At 31.0% G+C, this 20,330-nt stretch overlaps 1 protein-coding gene across 4 annotated transcripts; it reads right to left on the reverse strand.

The window, feature by feature from the left end:
* Positions 1-889: 889 nt before the first annotated feature.
* LOC134688513 (sex comb on midleg-like protein 2) lies at positions 890-19,842 on the reverse strand. Of its 4 annotated transcripts, none has more exons than XM_063549290.1 (13): positions 19,761-19,842; positions 17,537-17,612; positions 16,689-16,759; positions 16,064-16,298; positions 15,250-15,338; positions 14,488-14,731; positions 13,825-14,016; positions 13,068-13,268; positions 11,282-11,458; positions 10,537-10,683; positions 4,456-4,601; positions 2,434-3,808; positions 890-2,229 (listed from the first exon to the last, which is right to left on the reverse strand). In XM_063549290.1, the coding sequence occupies exons 2-12, from the start codon at positions 17,607-17,609 to the stop codon at positions 3,686-3,688; spliced, it is 1,698 nt and encodes a 565-aa protein (XP_063405360.1). In that variant the 5' UTR covers positions 17,610-17,612; positions 19,761-19,842; the 3' UTR covers positions 890-2,229; positions 2,434-3,685. The 4 variants fall into 4 exon arrangements, with proteins under 4 accessions (XP_063405360.1, XP_063405361.1, XP_063405358.1 ...); XM_063549291.1 differs by having other exon boundaries at positions 10,537-10,668; positions 16,064-16,310; XM_063549288.1 differs by having other exon boundaries at positions 16,064-16,310.
* Between the last annotated feature and the right edge of the window lie 488 nt (positions 19,843-20,330).

Genomic DNA, 20,330 nt, shown 5'->3' on the forward strand with positions numbered 1-20,330 from the left:
TTTCCAAGTCAAATTAAAAGTCTATCAAATACATTACATATACAAGTGGCATACACACTAATAAATAAAGAGCAAAAATATATAGCTGGTTTAAAAATCACAATACATACAATATTGAAAAATAACTTGTAGATTTGCTATAAAACAAAAGCAAAACTTTGCTTAATATACACTAAAATTCATTAAAGTCTATACAAATCTTAATTTAATTTTCCCATTTAAATTCAATCAATATATATAAATTTAAGAATTCTTACAAAAGCTTTCTATTTCACAGAATTTGTTTGCTTAAATGTACAAAACTAAGTATCTTATGAAAACGAATTAAAATTTTGAAGCATGATCAACATCTGTAGTTGTTATAAACTTAAAACTAATTTAAAATACGTAAATATTTTGAAATAATAGCAGCATGATTAATTTAAATTTTAACATGAATTTACATAATGTGTATATTAAGAGTCCAAAGCAGATTTTGAAAGCTTTAAATTATCTCATGATGTGCTGTAATCACTTGTATTTCACATAGCTAGAAAAAATCTTTCATATTTCCTGTAGTGTTCTAAACATACCTTATCATATTGAAATGTCATCCATTTCTTTTATTCAAAATCAAGTCGTATTTAAAATTTTCATGGAATTGAATTTTGTTTTATGCCTCTAGATGGGATATCAATGTTTTTTAAACAGATTTCTGTACACATATTTAAGGTTGTACCAAATGACTTGACTAAAATTATTTTTCATAAAATTTACACACTTTATTGCCTAAAAATCCATTGGTTATATAGCAGTTTGACAAACACTGATTTTTACTATTGAGAATCATAACATTTCCTTAACAATAGGACGTGAATAAAATGTTTAGCTGAATGTTACAGAGTTAGCTGAATGTTACAGAGTTATCTACCTGTAGGGTTATGTTACACCTTAAAATTTGCAAGGTGTAAAACCTCAATTACTTTTGATGCTTCAGGATACTAAAACATTGTTAAAATTTTTACCAACAAATAGAAAATACAATTGAAGTCAAATTGGCTCTGCACAAATATAGTCTCTAAACCCAAATGGAATGTACACTTATAATTCATTTATCACTTTTACCAGAAAATTGATTAAATAACAATCAAGTTGAATCCTCAACCCTTCACCTCTTGATCAGCGATATAACTAGAGATACATAGAATGACAAGCATATTGAGTGATTTTAGTTATTTTTTGGACTAAGTACACCTTACTTTCTATGAACATGATTAAAACTGATTCATTTTTCAATGAAAGATGACAGTACTATTCAATAGTGTTGCTGCAGAACCCTAGCTCTTATGGTACTTGCAATTTATGGCATAAATATATCACATGGACCATATCAAAGAGCCATGCCTATATTGGTATAAAAGCAACATAATAAGGCAGCTGTACAATAATAGCAACATCAAAAATTACAAACTTAAAAGAAAAAGATACTAACAAATATTTACAAGTAAAATGTACAAGTAAACAAGTGCATACAGATAATAGTATATACAATGATGCACTAAGTAAGCATTCAAAATCACTGAATAGGTAATTACAAATCTCAATAAAAATTGAAATTACCAAGCTGGTTAGCAATAAACGTATTTTCACTTTTGTATTTAGCTGAATTTTGTCTCCAAATGACCTTAGATCGCCTCCAAATAACCTTTTGACGTCAAGCAACAAACACTTTTTAATATTGTGACATCAACATTTTTGAATTGTTATATAAAAGTTTATGGGAACCTGTGTGATTCTACGTAATGGCGGACAAATTTGCATACAAGTGTAAATACGTCTATTTAATTTGCCACATGTGTGTTGTTTTTTTTTTAAATTTATTATGTTAATGAAATGCAGGGACTTTGAGTGATGAAAGAAATTACATGATGTAATTGAACAGCAAAACCTGTCTTAAATACACAATGGATAACGTGTAAACTCAGGACTTATATCATAAAACAATGCAAGTAACATCTGCATATCAGTCTTGGAGCTTTGCCCTGGTTTTTTGTAATTTCTAGCAGAAACCTAACAAGACACATTTTTCTATTCAAATGAGATTTTACGGTTAATTTGATAATTAAAACAGCTTTAACAAAATTCGTCTTTTAATTATTATATACATATAGAAGGTAAAAAGCCCTATATACAGTTATATCACATAAATACACAACCATAGTTACTATCTACAGTAAAACATGTCTTAACCTTAGTGACTATATACAGTAAAACATGTCTTAACCTTAGTGACTATATACAGTAAAACATGTCTTAACCTTAGTGACTATATACAGTAAAACATGTCTTAACCTTAGTGACTATATACAGTAAAACATGTCTTAACCTTAGTGACTATATACAGTAAAACATGTCTTAACCTTAGTGACTATATACAGTAAAACATGTCTTAACCTTAGTGACTATATACAGTAAAACATGTTGATAACATTGTTTTCTGGAAATACATGATTGAAATAAAGAATTGTGATAAATCAAGTTTCAATATTTAAGAACCCGTCCTTTAGTGGTAACATACAAGCTTAATATATAGCATCTTTACTACAGGAAATTCTTCATATCAACCAACCATCTTATAATCTGAGGTATTCATCTATTCAATTGAAATTCATTTATTCTTCTTTTTAAAATTGCTATAATATACATCCCAACCCCATTATTTTGTTCTGTTCTTATGGGTTTTTTTTATTATCTTTCAACAAACCTAGTGTGTACAATGTATAACATTTTATTTTCAAATTGTGAATGCCTTGTTATTTTGTTACACAAGAAGATATTTTTGTGTTTCAAAAGAAAAATCATTTTCATTCAATTAATATCACAATTTTCCAATGTCAACATTTTTTGCTGAAGCATTTTAAAATTACATAAAGGACAGTCATTTTTATCATTTATAATATTGTATTTTCATAAAAAAAAAACTCTACAAAGGCAATATTTTTTACAATATAACAAGAAATATTATTTTAGCACCAATTGAATAACTACTTTTGCTGTAGTCTTGCATCTAAGATGAAATACAAATTGTAATATTGTTCACAAAAGTGTTTAAATCATCATGTAAAGAGAACTCGCCTGCAAGTATTAAACAGATGTTGTTAAAAAATATACATTTAACATTGAAGAGACGAGAGACATTACTAATAACCATGATAACTATTCATAACAATTACACAGTACCAATGGATAAAGTCCACATTAACAAAAACATACACAATGTCATCTAAATTAATGATTACATAAACATGAATGGATAGGTTTATTATTAAGTTGATCAATTTATTTTGGTTTTAAAATGTTAACATGTAGGATGAGGATTTCTTAGACTGATATTTACATCATATAAACTTATACCAAAAGACAGCTACGTTGAAAGACTCCATCTATGAGTCTATTATCTATTTTGCCTGCACAATGCTTGATATCTATGACTTATATTAAAATATCTTTTCTTTGCAGTTTTATCAACCGGTTTGGGTCCAGATTATCTTTTATGTTTAAGATTTTCTACAATGTTACATAGTTTTAGCAGTCCAGATTATCTTTTATGTTTAAGATTTTCTACAATGTTACATAGTTTTAGCAGTCCAGATCATCTTTTGTGTTTTAGCTTTAATGTGTTACAAAGTTTTAGCACTGGTCCAGATTATCTTTTGTGTTTTAGCTTTTCTACAATGTTACATAGTTTTAACACGGGTCCTAACTTAAGTCCAAGATATTTCATCATCATATCACTGTTCAATAACAAAAATGCACGTCCATCTATTTCCTGGAAATAAAAATATAAAATTTAATGAAATCTGATTGCGAAAGAAAGAATACAATATGATTTACAATTAAAAAGCTATTTCAATTATTATATACTTCTCTCTTATTTCAAATTGTAAAATGATCTTTTATCATCAATTGTACTTTTAATCATACCACACTGCCATCATGTGACGAATAATGTTTTCAAAAAGGAGAACATTGTGTAAAACAATAATTCTAGTGCCATATGATATGTTACATCATTTTTGATTGGATGATGTTTGCTGCCAATTGTTTGGTTGAAGGTTGTAGTACAATAGAAGTCGATGTTTTAGTTTTCAAATTCTTTTCAACATTTGCCTAATATCCCATTATAAACGTAGAAACAGCAATGTATTTGAAGAAGTCAATTTTGGATGTGATGGTTACAAACATCTGTTTTAGTGTCTACACTCCCTATGTCAACACTCAACAGTATAACTGCATTTGTCACTATCAAATTCTATAGTCCGAGATTTTAATAACTGTCTCATTCCTCTATATTCAAACATCAGAAGAGACTTAGCATATATTAATGTTTCCAGAAATAGGGTATAGGTTTTTAGCTCTACTTTTTATTTATCATAATTTTTTTTATACATATATATACGCCAGATGTATACTTACATGTTTTCTGAAGAGGTCTGAATGAGTATTGAGGGCGGGGTCTGTTTCAGTAATATGTTGTATTACTTCGTCTATGGTCCACAGGGTAGGATCAGAGGAAAGTTTCTGTGGAATTACTGGCTTAGTATCTGATGTTGTTGAACTTGCTGCAATCAAAAATAGCTAAATTACATTTTTAATTCAGGTAAAAAGTTGACAATAATTTTTTAATTTATAGAACATTGTTGGTGGTTTTTAGCATTAGTGGATATATCATGGCAGCAAGTTGTTATTTGTGGAAAAACTCAGAGTACATAAAATAGAACAATCTGGAAAACAGTCAATCCTGGCAAATGTAGACATTTTCAAAACGTTGTAGATATACAAATGAAAATAAAAAGAATTATCTTATTTTGGTATGGGAAACCCAGACAGCTGGTCAGCTATGGGCTGTTCCAAAAATAAATGTATGGGGGCTAAAGGAAGGCACTTTTTTTACCCCACCATGCATACATTTTAAATTAGATATTTCAGTTAAATATTCAAACAATCTTTCTTAAATAACCATAATCCATCAAATTTTATTAAAAGCGCCTTCCTCCCCCTCCCCCTCCCCTATACAATTAATTCTTGAAAAGCCCTATACAATAAGGGCTATTCCATTAAAACATAGCTCAACCCCAAGGAAGGCACCTGAAATTTCAAGGTACCCCCCATAGAAGTGATATTTTTCAAGTTCGGCAATGGTAGAGAAGTGTTTTTTTCTGTTCCACCACCACCAATACAAGTGGTTTTTTTTTTACATGCAGACACCTCCTACAGAAGCAATTTTTTTCTTCATAAATTACTACCACCAACAAAGGCAAATTTAAAATTCTTATTTTTTTTTGTAAAGGCAAAATTGGAGGGTATCAAAATCAATTTAATTTTGAGATGAGAAAGGTTTTTTTTACAACAATCACTGTCAGAAACCTTTTGCTAGGTATATCATGTTGTTTTGTTATATATACTGTATGTACCTATGTTTCTGGGATGTGGAATGGCATAATGCACTGTACGCATTGTGTGAAAGTCAAGGGTACAAGTTCACTATATTATTATTTTTTTCAGAGGAAAGGAAAAAGTTTCAAGATCCAATTTATGGGAAGAAGCAAAACATAAATTATTTTCAATTCTAACGACAGAATATTGCTGATATCTTAAACTACATTTTTTAAAATTATTTTGTCATTTTTTTTGTAAGGCAATACAAAGTATTCTGTTCAAATACTCCATGTATACCTGTATATTTTTGTTATCACTTGTCCAAGGAATTTATGCAACTGTTTGCACATCATGATTGGATTTAATTGAGTTGTTTGTTAAAATCACATACCCCTGGTTGCAATCAGGGATGGTTCAATGATTTAATGTTGGGGGCAAAGGAAGGCTAATGGCTTCTAGGCCTAAAAATAGGGAAAATGGGCTAAAAAGAAAAAAAAATAGTTGAGGGGTGGGAGCACACATTTGTTAAAAGAGATCCTGGTCCACCCCTGGCAAGCACACTGAGGTTTGATAATAAATATTCATAACTTGAACTTTTAATCAGTATTAAGGCAGTCTTTCAATGTTAAAGAGATCTTAGAGTTATGCATCTTAAACTTTCTACTTGCACAGTTCACAATCATATAAAACTGAAGCAGCTGTGAATGTGTAAATTGAACTTTGACCTTGAAAATCAGACAGATTGCTACGTATATTTGTGTTAAATAAAAAATCTTGGAATGTTGCAGGAAATTTAGGCCTAAAAAAAATAATGTTGTGTTTCCGATCACCCCCTTGAAATTTTGAAGGGACGGTAGGTAGGTATTTTTTTTTTTTTATATTATTAACAACAGTGTATACATAACATTTTATGTTTCTACTGTATATAATTTTTGACTTTCAGCTTGACAAAAATAGTTGACGGACAGATAGACAAAGTGAAAAGTATAGAGCTCCTGCATCCATGATGCAGCAACTTAAATATAATACAGCAAGCTATAAAAAACAGGCTATTATTTGAACTTGGAATTATTTTTAATTATGGAATTTGCATAATTTCTTGTGTTTAAATTTTTGTTTATAAATTCCATGTTTATTTGATATTATATCTTTTGAGTGGTTAATTTCACTTTCCATACAATGTATTTTGTTAGATAGTGTTGTGCGCGGCACAGTACATATTCTATTGAAAATATACTATTTTCTTTGTAATAGAAAGTGTTGTGCGCAGCACAGAACATTTCAATACAGAATAAACATGGAATTTATTAAAAAATTCAATAACAAGAAATCAAGCAAATTCCATAATTAAAAATAATTCCAAGTTCAAATAATAGCTTGTTAAAAGCTAAATCAAACCCTAAAAAAGGGCAGCACTTCCCCTTAGAAATAAGCTTAAGTTATATAAAACTCAATTTCCAGTTACCAGACAAAAGTTTGGGATTTAATAGAAAGAGATTTATTTTATTAACCCACTTTAAAAATCTCCCTGAGATAACTTTTAGTTTACCCCTTTTTAAATCCCCCTGAAATAACTTTTAGTTTACCCCCTTTAAAAATACCCCTGAAAAAAAACCCAAGTCCAAACCTAAATAAAATTTGGGCAGCACTTCCCCTTGGAAATTAGCTTTTTAACCCAATTCCCCTATTTCAGGACCAAAAGTTTGGGATTGTCAGAGAAAGAAATTGAGAAGATGTGGGGCAGATTCATTTATAGGAACATGAACCAAACATCATCCCAAACCTACAGATAGACAAATATATTATATACACTGTACCTGGCAGGACACTTTCTTGTGTGTTACATTATGTAAAATTTAGAAATATTTTTTTCTCCGCGAAATGGTCACACTTTCTGCGTTGAACATTGAATAGGACGCGTTGTGTTGCCATGTTCAAACACTGATAAACAAAAATAACTACTGTGCATGCTCCAGCATATATAATTAGCCAAGAAGATTCCACTTTCCAGTACATTCTAAAAATAAGCCTAGAGTTTAAAATTAGCGTTGTTTTCTTTTGGGGCAATAAAAAGATTGAGGGACTTAGAATTATTCTATTTCCTTCAGAAAACACGGTCGGTAGGTATACAAATTATTTTTTCCCCCATATCAGCTTTAACCAGATGCTCCGCAGGGCGTAGCTTTATACGACCGCAGAGGTTGAACCCTAAACGGTTGGGGCAAGTATGGACACAACATTCAAGCTGGATTCAGCTCTAAATTTGGATTGTGATTAAATAATTGACACAGCATAGGTTTCTGACACAGAATGAATGTGTTCTAATGAACTTAAAATTTTTGTTTTCTCTTAGAGCAATTCACTATGCTGTTGAATATTAATCCTCTCAAAAAAAAGTTTGAAGAAATTTTCTTTTTATTTATGAAATTTCAAATGAGAAAATTGAACCCAATTTTTTTAATCACATCCCCTTTCCCTTATTCCAAAACTAATCTCAATTAAAATTTCTAATGGAGTTTGCAACAATAACTACTCATTTAAATACATCATAAAATATTAAGATGTAAAAAAACTGCTTGTTATCACTGAATGGTAAAGATTATTTTAATTTATCAGTTGGTAGTAAAAAGAGAATATACATTGTATATTGTATATATAACAAAGATTTAAGTTGATTCTGGACAAAGAAAGATAACTCCAAATAAAAAAAATTCTTACAATTAGATATTTCTTGCTTACTATTCTGGACAAAGAAAGATAACTCTAATTAAAAACAAAATTGCTATTTCACAATATTTTGCAATAAGATATTTCTTGCCATTGCCCAATACTGTGCAATTGAAAAGACTTGCTATTGCACAAAACTTAATATAATAATTTTAGATCCTGATTTGGACCAACTTGAAAACTGGGCCCATAATCAAAAATCTAAGTACATGTTTGGATTCAGCATATCAAAGAACCCCAAGATTTCAATTTTTGTTAAAATCAAACTAAGTTTAATTTTGGACCCTTTGGACTTTAATGTAGACCAATTTGAAACAAGACCAAAAATGAGGAATCTACATACACAGTTAGATTTGGCATATCAAAGAAACCCATTTATTCAATTTTTGATGAAATCAAACAAAGTTTAATTTTGGACCCCGATTTGGACCAACTTGAAAACTGGGCCGATAATCAAGAATCTAAGTACATTTTTAGATTCAGCATATCAAAGAACCCAAACGATTAATTTTTTGTCAAAATCAAACGAAGTTTAATTTTGGACCCTTTGGACCTTAATGTAGACAAATTTGAAAAAGGGACAAAAGTTAAAAATCTACATACACAGTTAGATTCGGCATATCAAAGAACCCCAATTATTCAATTTTGATGAAATCAAACAAAGTTTAATTTTGGACCCTTTGGGCCCCTTATTCCTAAACTGTTGGGACCAAAACTCCCAAAATCATTACCAACCTTCCTTTTATGGTCATAAACCTTGTTTTTAAATTTCATAGATTTCTATTTACTCATACTAAAGTTATGGTGCGAAAACCAAGAAAAATGCTTATTTGGGTCCCTTTTTGGCCCCTAATTCCTAAACTGTTGTGACCTAAACTCCCAAAATCAATACCAACCTTCCTTTTGTGGTCATAAACATTGTGTTTAAATTTCATTATTTTCTATTTACTTTCACTAAAGTTATTGTGCGAAAACCAAGAATAATGCTTATTTGGGCCCTTTTGTGGCCCCTAATTCCTACACTGTTGAAACCAAAACTCCCAAAATCAATCCCAACCTTTCTTTTGTGGTCATAAACCTTGTGTCAAAATTTCATAGATTTCTATTAACTTAAACTAAAGTTATAGTGCGAAAACCAAGAAAATGCTTATTTGGGCCCTTTTTGGCCCCTAATTCCTAAAATGTTGGGACCAAAACTCCCAAAATCAATACCAACCTTCCTTTTGTGGTCATAAACCTTGTGATAAAATTTTATAGATTCATATTCACTTTTACTAAAGTTAGAGTGCGAAAACTAAAAGTATTCGGACGACAACGACGACGACGCAGACGACGACGCCAACGTGATAGCAATATATGACGAAAATTTTTTCAAAATTTGCGGTCGTATAAAAACTTTTGAGTCGAGGGTCTGAAGGAGGGTCCGTCGGGTGACCGGAAACACAACTTTTTGTTTTAAGGCCTTTTCAAAATTTGCATTTATTTTTTGAAACCAAATTGCCTGTAGATTGCTACTAACATACTGAGTCTGAAAATATATGGTTGCTAGGTACTTTTGTGTTTATAACAGGTCTGAGAGCGTTGCAGGAAATTTACCAAAATTGGCATTTCACTTTTTAGCTCACCTTTCCTAAAGGCAACACAAGGAACTCTATAATATGACAATTATTTTCACTTCAGTATTATAATGGCCATGATGGGTGTCCAACAAATATGAAGTAAATATTTTATTATTTATCATTTTGTTGCAACAAATGATACATGTAAGGCCAAAATTTTTAAAAAAAAATGTTTCCTTGAGGTAGCCTGACTGAGCCGATTGAGAGCCTCCCGACTGTAAAATTTTTATTGAAAAAAATCGTATATTTTTACGATTACCGGATTTTTTTCGTTTCTTTTCCGTATCCGGTTGCCTTTTTCTCTTCTACTTCGATCTCGGTCGCAAATGCGCTTTGAACTAAACCTGGATTCCTGCGTATACACGTGGTTCAAAGGGGTAAACTGACTCGGATGTCAGATGTTTTGGTTTGGCTGAAATTGTCAAACAAACGCAAAAAAAAAACCACAAATGATTCTCTCACCACTCATAAAACAGCCCCCCCCGAGAAGAATTTTCATTCAAGCTAACAATATCCGTGTAGAGATGCATTTATTATTAATACACACACCTGGATAGAAGCAATTTATTTCAGACAACAGCCAGGGATAGAAATTTTTTTCTTTGCCGTCCGTGGGTATGAGCTATGTTTAAATGGATGGAATAGCCCTTACTCTGATTGTGAGCTGAACTGCTTCTTAATTGTTTAAATCTTGGTATAAAACAATGTGGGTAAATGAACTAAATCTACCCAAAGTGATTAAGAATTTACACAATACATTATATCTATTTACCTTCAGCTTCAAATGCTGAGAATCTGCGTATTTTCTGTTCAGCCTTTTTTATTTTCATACTATCTGTCGATTCTGTTGACCATCGTCGTTTCAATGCTTTGTTTATTGCTGTTCTATTCTCTAATTCTTCTTCTGTAAAGTTGAACACTAAAATAAATGTTTTCATATAAAAACTGTTCTTCTCCAACAAATTAATTTCTGGTAGAAAAGATACCTTATGACATTAGCAAGTGTCACTTGCATTATGAATTTTCAAAAAACGATGTTCATTTCTGTAACAAAATTATATTCACACTATTAAATGAAAAGGTTTTTACTTTAAATATTAAAGATCATATTATGAATAAAAGAGTTCAAATGTCCCCCGTCTTGCACTTATTTAATTTATTTCCAAGGGACATAACTCTTTGAAAAAAGTTGGTCGCCACCTTTTAAATTGTTGAGAAATGCACCAGTGAGAACGCTATCAGGGCCATTTTCCAAAAACTTAATATAATCATCCACCATTTCAGACCTTGTCCAAGATATTGCTGATATCAACCTATAGTATAATTTTTTTTTTAAATCTCGCTAGAATTGTGTCCGTGAGAGGGCTAACAAGACTGGACAGACAGACAGTATTTCCATGTCCCCTGCAAAGCCTTACACCGGAGACAAAAAATTGTAACTTTTTAAACATTTTTGTCCATTCAAGGCTCACTACACCTCTCTATCTTTTTGTTTACTGACATATAAGTTTACCTACCAGATCTAGGATTTCCACTACGGCTACACTTTGGACAGCTACCATGCAATGGTTGACTAGTAAATAAGTTTTCACAGCACCCCAATTCTTCCAGCATCCTCTCTATAAACCTCCATAATGTGGATAACCTCTCTACAGGAGGCAGTCGTTTTGTAAGTGTTTTGTTTCCTTGATTTGCTAAAGTTAAAAAAAGATAAAAAACATGAATTGAGATATTTCAATGTGTGCAGTTATCAATGTACAACTATGACAGTTAAAATAACACTTTAAGGTTAATTATTTTTTTTAGAATTTGAACCATTTAACAAAACAATAGTATTGGCCATAATGTGGTAGCCTCTTTATTTTGTATATATTGTAATTGTAAAATAAAGATGTATAATTATGTTAATATTAAATAAACTTCAAAACATATTGTTTCATATAAACTTTTATTACACTGAAACGTTTCCATACATTATTCATGATTACTTGGATTTGATTGGTTAGTTTAAAGTTTTACCGCTCAGTTCCGAGGTTCTTTGTTTAGAGTTAGAAGGACTAATGGAGTCGAAATGGACAGACGTTTATGTCCAGTAGCCATTGAAGTGTTTGAGAACTTATAGTTTGAAGAATAGTTATGATTGTATTACATTGACAGACTTGACATTTTGACGTGAGTTTTCTTTATCTACTTCTTTATTAATATTTCTAATATATTTTCATAGATTGAATGATTTTGGTATGAAAGGTTATTTTTCTCTACGATCCCGAAAAGTATTATCGCAACATAAAATGCATATATTATACACTTGTTTTATTATATAAAGTACTGGTAGTCATTCGTTAGAGTTATATGTAAATCACTTTAGAAAGTACACACATTCCGATCGATACTTTGAGGTGTATTCGATAAGACTTTGTTATGAATAGATTTAAATACCACCGTGTATTACTTGTGTGAACTAGTCCGTACACAATAACATTGTTGATTGATTATAAATAGAAAACATAAACAAAGTTGTATTAGATAGCGAACTACGTTTCTGCACATATTTAAAGTATTGTCCGAGTTATGTTTTATTGTATACACAAGGACATTATTTATATTGTATGTTTTATAATTAGGTTTATGTTTAAATACGGTTTCATTAAAATCCGTTATTTAACATTGTAATTTTGGTTTACAGAACTTGTAAGCTGTCATATAGATATCACTGTGTGATACAACAGTATGTACGTTTGAATTGGTTTGTGCCACGACAGTAACAACCTTGCTCCACAAGTTGGTAAGGATTAGTAATATGTTATTAGAATTATAATGTATTTCGTTTAAAAGGTTGAATTAACTATGGAGTATGTTAAGCACATAGTTTTGATAAAGAGTTATTTCCCTTGATTTTAGATGCTTTTAATATTTGTTTAATTTATCAATGTTGTTAATCTGAACAACTGAATATTATATGTAAAGACATTGATACTATGATTTGATGATTAAACATAATATTTGATCTCATTATGTTCATAACTTAAATGTATTTTTGAAGTGCAATGTTTTGTATAATACCATTATATGTAATGAAAGAATATTATACTTATTATGTGTATTACTAATTTAATTTTTGATCTGTAAAATTAGTATAACTTTATTATATTGTTATTACAGGGTGTTTTACGTTACTGATTAAAATATATCTTGAACCCTAGCAAAGCGACTTTAGTTTTCCTTGAGGCCTAAAAGTCAGCTATTACAATAAGCCTAGACTAATCACAGTGTAAAAACAGAATCATACACAATCAATCATACCTGTGACAATAACTTTTCCACTCCCCTCTCTCATCATGTTGTACACCTGTTTTTCCTGTAAGGCACAATCTATACAGGCCTGGGCCACTTCCCTCATCACCTTGGCAATAGCCCCTGGTCCATACTGACTTGGAAGATGACTGACTTTCCTAGGATGTAAGTAACCTCCACAAGAACAATTGTGATTTACAAATACACAAACTGAAATATTTCAATAAAATATCAACATAAAATCATAGAATTGTTTTACTGACTACAGTTTTATTAACCAACATGATACAATAACACTATAGATTTTGTCTGACTTTCCCTTAAGCCTTTTTATTAAGTTATGTTTTCAATAAATTGCTGGTAATTTAACTCCTTCTATTATTATTTATTTTCAAATTTTGCAAATATTTTTTTAAATATTTTAGTTTTATATGACTTTTTGTGATATTATATTTTTGTTTACTTAAAGACACACTTCCATGTTTTAAATAATGATATGTTTTCTCTTTGAATACATATATCCTAACTTTATAAACTGAGGTTATTATAGAGGGGATACTAAACACACAAACTAGGGGCTTACAAATTGCCATCAATAAAGATCTCTAGATCTTTCCTTTCTCTTAACTGGATTATTTAGATTGCTGTCACATTGATGTGTTCTCGATTTTTCTTGCTTGATTCATACCAACGCAATTCACTAGTAATACTTAAGTGTCATAAGAAATACAGCTTATTATATTGATTGATTGAAATATCTGGTTACCTGTTGTAAGACTAGGAGAACTTGTGTCTGGTTCTGTGACTTGTACCGCTGACTCTGGTTCCTTCTTTGGAGACATGGGCAGGGTTTTATCTTGATTAGGACTAGGAGAGGGAGAGGATCCACTCTGACTTGGTAGTGAGGGAGTAGGTGTGGATTCTTTTACCCCTCTGTTTCCTTTATATTTACTAGAACCTAGAAAACGAAGAAATAAATCAGCGACAAATAAAAATCTGTCTAAGCCATGAAAATATCAGTCTTTTCTTTCTTAATCAAAATATATAGCTCTGACACTTAGAAACCTGTTGAAATTTGGTCTTTTTAGATGATAATATTAGTTGAATAATTGAATGTGTGCTGTCAACAAAACCAACAATATTCACAATTACATGTTACAAAATCATATTAACACATGATGGTCAAAATGTTGTATTACAGGTCATAAATATATATATATATATATATATATATATCCATCAGTCAAAGGTAAATTTTGAAACAATACTTCCCTGCATGGTAAGTGAAGATATAGCCTCAGACATTTCCTAGCCATAGGGAACCTACATCAATTTCCATCAAAGCACATAACCATAGACTATGAAAAATGTTAGCAATATCTTGAGGAGAATGATTTTTTTTTAAATTTATGATTTTTAAGATAAATACCTTTCTGTCCTGGTGGTTGTATAGGATGACCACTTGCATTACACCAACCAACAGGAAATATATCTCTGGAGTCAAATCTACACCAATAATCAAACGCACCCCTCCATCCATCAAATGTAACATGTATCTGGTCACCATTAACAGCACCAACAGAAGCAGGACAAAGTAACTGAGGATTCTTTCTGTCAACAGCTTCTAATTTTTGACCAATTTTAAATTCATTATTTTTTGGAGTAGATGGTTCCTGTAAAATAAATAATTATAAGAGAACAGAGTTCTGATGTCCTCTACATTGCACATGTTATCTGTCCAAGGGCAACGTTCTTAAATTGTTTTTATTTAAATATCTGAGAGAATTCAAGGCTTGACAGCAAATGCAATGAAATTTTCAATAAAATACATGAATGTTTCTTAGTAGCATAACTCTTTGAAGAATTGTTGATTGACAATGATTTTGGAAACTGTTAAATACATTGCCTTATATAAAGATTTGGTATAATTTCATAAAAATATTGTACATGTGAGAGTGCATACAAAAAGGCTAATTAATAACTTCCTTTTAAACTACAATGCAATTCATATTTCAAAGGGGCATAGCTCTTATCATTTGGTTTATCAACACTGATATTTGAACTTGTCCAAGACATAGATAGTTTAAAGCTATGCTATAAGTTTTATAAAAATATGGCAATAATTGAACACATGAGAGCATTATTAAGACCAAATCAAGAATCACACAGAGATTTCCTGAACAAAACCTACCTTTTTAAAACAACTGTCAGGTGCTACGACTGCTCCAGTAAGTGTTTTCTGTAGGAATGATGGCCACGAAGAGGGATTCATTCTGAAGCCTGAAATTTACATTAAACATTTCAATTACCTTTTCTATTCTCTGGAGATGTTTGATCATTTCACAATTCACAAGTGCATAGCTATATAGTAAATCCTATTCAACAGCATTTGGTCAATTTAAGAGAAATACTAATTCTGACAAATAGGCAACATCAAATATTTTTAAAGAATTCAATGTAACAATTGCTTTTAATTCAGAATAAAAAAAGTTTTAGGAAACATTAAAAACAAAATGTCTATGTCCTACATTAATGAACTCATTCATTTTGCTGTCTACTGGTGTGACTAGAAAGTATTTAAATTGTCTTCTTCTTCTTCCAGGTAAGGAATAGGATTCAAAACTGAATGTTATTGGTTCCACGCAAAAACTTTACACAGTGTCAGGCAACACAGAGAGTTCTCTCTTGGCTTTTTACGAATTACATTTAAAACTTTCGCAATATTATACAATTAAAATTATTTACAACTGGTGTTTCCTGCTTCCTTTCAGAACATGCCTTTAGGGCAGCTCTGAATCCCTCAACAGTGTTGGCTGATGAGACTGAGGTTGGTAGGTTGTTCCAATCCCTAATGGTCCTCGGCAAGAAAGATAGGCTGTAGGCGTTTGAACTTGTTCTATCTTGGAAGAATCTTATCTTATGTAAATTTAAATGCCAGTGTTTTGTAGAGCTTGTGGTTGATTCTTAATATTAATAATTTGTTGAACTTGTGTATATTTACAAACCTAATGGTGGTTGTAGAAGGCCATCATGTTTCTCACAGTAACCGATAGAATGTAAATCAGATGAATCAACCATCCTCCAGAAATCATTCTTATTATCACTACCATCCAATCGAAGTCTCAACCGAGGTCCAATCATTCCTACAACAGTGGCTACACATATTGACGTCAGATTCCTAGGGTCTACAGCTTCTATCTTCATATTAACCTGGAACTCATTATCAGATGGTTCTGCACTCTGAAAGGAAACCTGTGAAAACTTTACTTTACTGAATATGGAAAGAAATATTATATATCTTTTATAAAACTTTAAGTGTAAACTAAGTGGGAAGATTTGTCACCGCTAAATCGTATTCAAAAACACATTTCTTAAATACAAAGCACTGTTAAAAGATTTCAAAGACACACTTACTCACTGAAAATGCAGAATAAACTATAGCTAGTTTCAGTATCTAAAATTAGGTTTATTTTTTGTTTCTATTTATGATAGAAACAGAAAACTGAAACTAATTTGGATCTGTTTGAAAGATTTTATATTTTTGGATGACAATTCAGTCATATAGGGAGTTGTTTACAATGATATTCTTGTTTGTGTAATAAGTTAAATCTTGTATTATCTCATAAGTACCTGCTTAAAACAGCTTTGAGGTGCAGCTTCTGCCTCACAGTCTTTCAAATACTGGTCCCAATCAAAACCTCCTGAAATAGGCAAACATTTCATTTTTAATCACATAAATTATTTTCCTTCTTAAATATAATATGAAGTTTTTTTGATAAGTTTGGTTGATCGTTGTTTGCCTACCAGTGAAAATATTGCATTTTTAGGCATATTAAGAACAATCATATTTGTAAGTGTAAAAAATTTCATATATCATATATAAAAGATACTTAGTTCTAGTTGGTAGTTGATTAAAATAGAATTTTAAAGTATTTAATACCAGAAAATTTTCAGTCGACAAAATTTTAGTTGGAGTTATTTCCCTTGTCATGTTAGAGGGCAAACTAACCAGAATAGTTCAGTCCTTTCCTGTAATCACTCTCTCCTTATTATAAGGGCCTGAAGTCATAACTCACTACAAACTCTTCAGGAAACAGGGATTTTGATTGACCAGTCCTCTGTGGGAGAGGTGACCAATCAGGCAAAATTTTTTACCGTTATTTGTGATGAAGGTATCCCAATTACCACCCTCATAACAGTGGCAATAATTCTAATTTGACTTACCAGATTTAAATATCATGTCACACTGTGAAGAAACTGACATATTTACCTTGGTGATTTGAAACCAGTCCTTTACTCTGTGGAGAAACTGACATATTTACCTAGGTGAGTTAAAACCAGTCCTTTACTCTGTAAAGAAACTGACATATTTACCTTGGTGATTTGAAACCAGTCCTTTACTCTGTGGAGAAACTGACATATTTACCTAGGTGAGTTGAAACCAGTCCTTTACTCTATAAAGAAACTGACATATTTACCTTGGTGAGTTGAAACCAGACCTTTACTCTGTGGAGAAACTGACATATTTCTTTTACTTCTTCTCATGAACATCAACTAAAATATAAGATTTTACATATATTTATCTTGCAATTCATCTAGTAAGTTGACAATATGATATGATTTTTGCTCTTTGTTGACGGCTGTGCAGTGACCTTCAATATGTAGTTGCTAACATCCATGTCATTTGGACCCTGGTGGATATTTGCCTCTATTGATGTGTTAGTTGTATCTTATTTTAGATTATGCATCAGATCATAATTATCACCAGTAATAAGCTACAATGTAGCATTCATCAAACAAAATACATGTGTACAAATCGCTCATTTCTTATAATGACCTCATTTCAGTCATAGAATTATATTTGTTATAAAACGCAAAATATTCAGTCAATAAATAACAAACTGATATTTTATTATACATTGTTTGAAGGAAGAAGTGACTATTCTTTAAGTGTGTGAGTATAAGAAGGTGCTAGACAAAATAGTGAATTAAAAGTCAGTTAAACTTCACTATTAACAGCAATAAAAAGCTAGTGGACCTCAAAAATTTGCTGGGCTTTCCTACATTGTACATTGGCATGAGAGGAGAGTTCAGCATTGTTCAGAGTCTTCAGACAAATACAACTGCTATAATATTGCCCTTGATTGCCTATTCTTTGATAAACTAAGTGTATATATGTTTTTGTATACATGTACATGCACATTGCATAAAGACAGAGCACCACCAAAATCATATTTTCCTTATTAGTCTATGACCCTCTTATACATGTTATTAGGATATCGTTGTTTTTTGTAGGTTATTATTAATATTTATTTTTCTCACTTTCCTTCTTTGTATTTTTCATATATATATTTACTCAGCTTTCATGTTACTTTTCATAAACAAACAAAATGTTTTGCTCATTATGCTCATGTTTCTTCAATTCCTTTACAGAGCGTGTATATGTACAGTACATGTATCAGTCAGTGCAATTACACATTTATAAATTTACAGTGTCCGACCGGCCCGTTTTATCATGCATTAGCTGATTTCTTCATTTCAACACAGTAACACAGTAACACATACAAAATCGTTCTTGTTATTGTTTCCGAAAGGGATAAAAAAGAATAAAATTGATAAGTTCAAGAATAAATTAATAAATGAAATCCAGTGATTTACCATATTTGGCCAATTTCCATTAAAAAAATTACACCATCAGCATGATCATGATGATCAGATAAAATTAGTTTCATTTACCATGTTTACGTCAAATTAATATCAGATTTAAATAATTTTTACTCTTCATCCTTGGAAGTGTGTTTGGTACAAATTAAACTGAGCTGTATTTCATAGTATAAAATCGTTCCTTTTTTCCAAATAAGCTATTTTTGAAAGGCATGCGCGAAATCACCAGACATTGGAGGAACTCTCAGAACAGGGGTTTCCCTAATTTTGGACACACATTACAAAAAATCCAGAGGATGAAACCATACAAACAGAAGATTAATGTTTTTATGAAATCAAAGTTTTTATGAATAATTATTTATGTTCAAACAAAATTATCAGATAATTGGTACTTTTATCAGTTGAATGAAGTGAAGTCATAAGTCTTAGGTGCGCAGATACACTGGACTGCGACCTACACAGATGTGTCAGTTACTGACATAAACAATGAAAAAAGAAGTAAATAGTCATGAAGTATTTTAAGAGGCTACAGATCATTCTTTAACTTCTTTAACATGTTTAAAGAATTGGTAAAAGATGGTCACATCAATCTGTACCGATACAAGCTCAAATGCTTCCTTTAAAACGACTTAACTCATGGTGGTGATCCTTATAAAGATGATTATACGGAGACAAGACCAATACTTTTTCATCTGTTAACTTTATGTTACTGATCAGTACAACCTAAAGCTAAGAATTTTACTTACAGTATGAGTATCAGAAACTTACAAACAATCTGTGTTTTCCCACAAAATAAAAAGCAAATGCAAAATGAAATCTTTGTTACTACTTATGGTTTCCCAAATGAAGTTTCCTGACTAATGATCAGTAACTTTCAGTTCTACATGATGATGTAAATATAGAACTTATGTAAACAAACCGGATTGTCTCAACTTTTTACTTTGCTGGACTATTTTTGTGTTTCCCTTTCATTGTTAAAAATGTCAATATTGGAAGATAAAGTATTTTTTTAAATGTCAGAAAATGTACGATTTTTACCAATTTATGGGCTGTTACATAAAACAAATCTCTAACACATTTTCATCGATCAACATCTTCAACTAAATGCGCCATTTTTGTGATGAAAATTTTAATTGGAAATCGGTTTCGGTCACGGACAAGGTTGAAATTACGGAAAATTGTTCATAGTAGTAAAACACGTGAAATAAACCAATGACCAAGGACGTATAACTAACATACGTCCTTGCCATAGCTAACAAAAGTTTTGACAAAAACTCCTTTAAATATAGACAACAGTTCCATATGATAATATATGAAATGGACAAAAATTAGCATGTTTCTTGCCAGCATCTTCTTCTTTAGGCTGTATATCTTCCTCGTGTGGTTAGGTGAGGAAGATACCAGTAGATACGGGGCGAAAACGGGTAAAATCAGTCACTTATACAATATAACAAGGGCCCCTTTCTTATTATATCGATGAACTAGGAAGGAAGATATTTAAAGCAGTCCGCCTTGACAAGTTTTTATATACACTGAAGGCTCTAAGTCTTATATAAAACGACATCTGGATATATATACAAACACAAACTTTAAAGTTTTAACAGTTAC

Source organism: Mytilus trossulus, chromosome 10, assembly GCF_036588685.1.
Source record: "Mytilus trossulus isolate FHL-02 chromosome 10, PNRI_Mtr1.1.1.hap1, whole genome shotgun sequence".
In the NCBI taxonomy this organism is placed as follows: Eukaryota; Metazoa; Mollusca; class Bivalvia; order Mytilida; family Mytilidae; genus Mytilus; species Mytilus trossulus.

Excerpts from the sequence above, each read along its gene's own strand:
- LOC134688513 (XM_063549288.1), bottom strand. The coding sequence starts at position 17,609 with ATGTTCATGAGAAGAAGTAAAAGAAATATGTCAGTTTCTCCACAGAGT. Across the intron at positions 11,459-13,067 it reads TGGAAAAGTTATTGTCACAG|CAAATCAAGGAAACAAAACA; the intron begins GTATGATTGATT and ends TTTTAACTTTAG. Across the intron at positions 4,602-10,536 it reads CTCAGCATTTGAAGCTGAAG|CAAGTTCAACAACATCAGAT; the intron begins GTAAATAGATAT and ends TTTTGATTGCAG.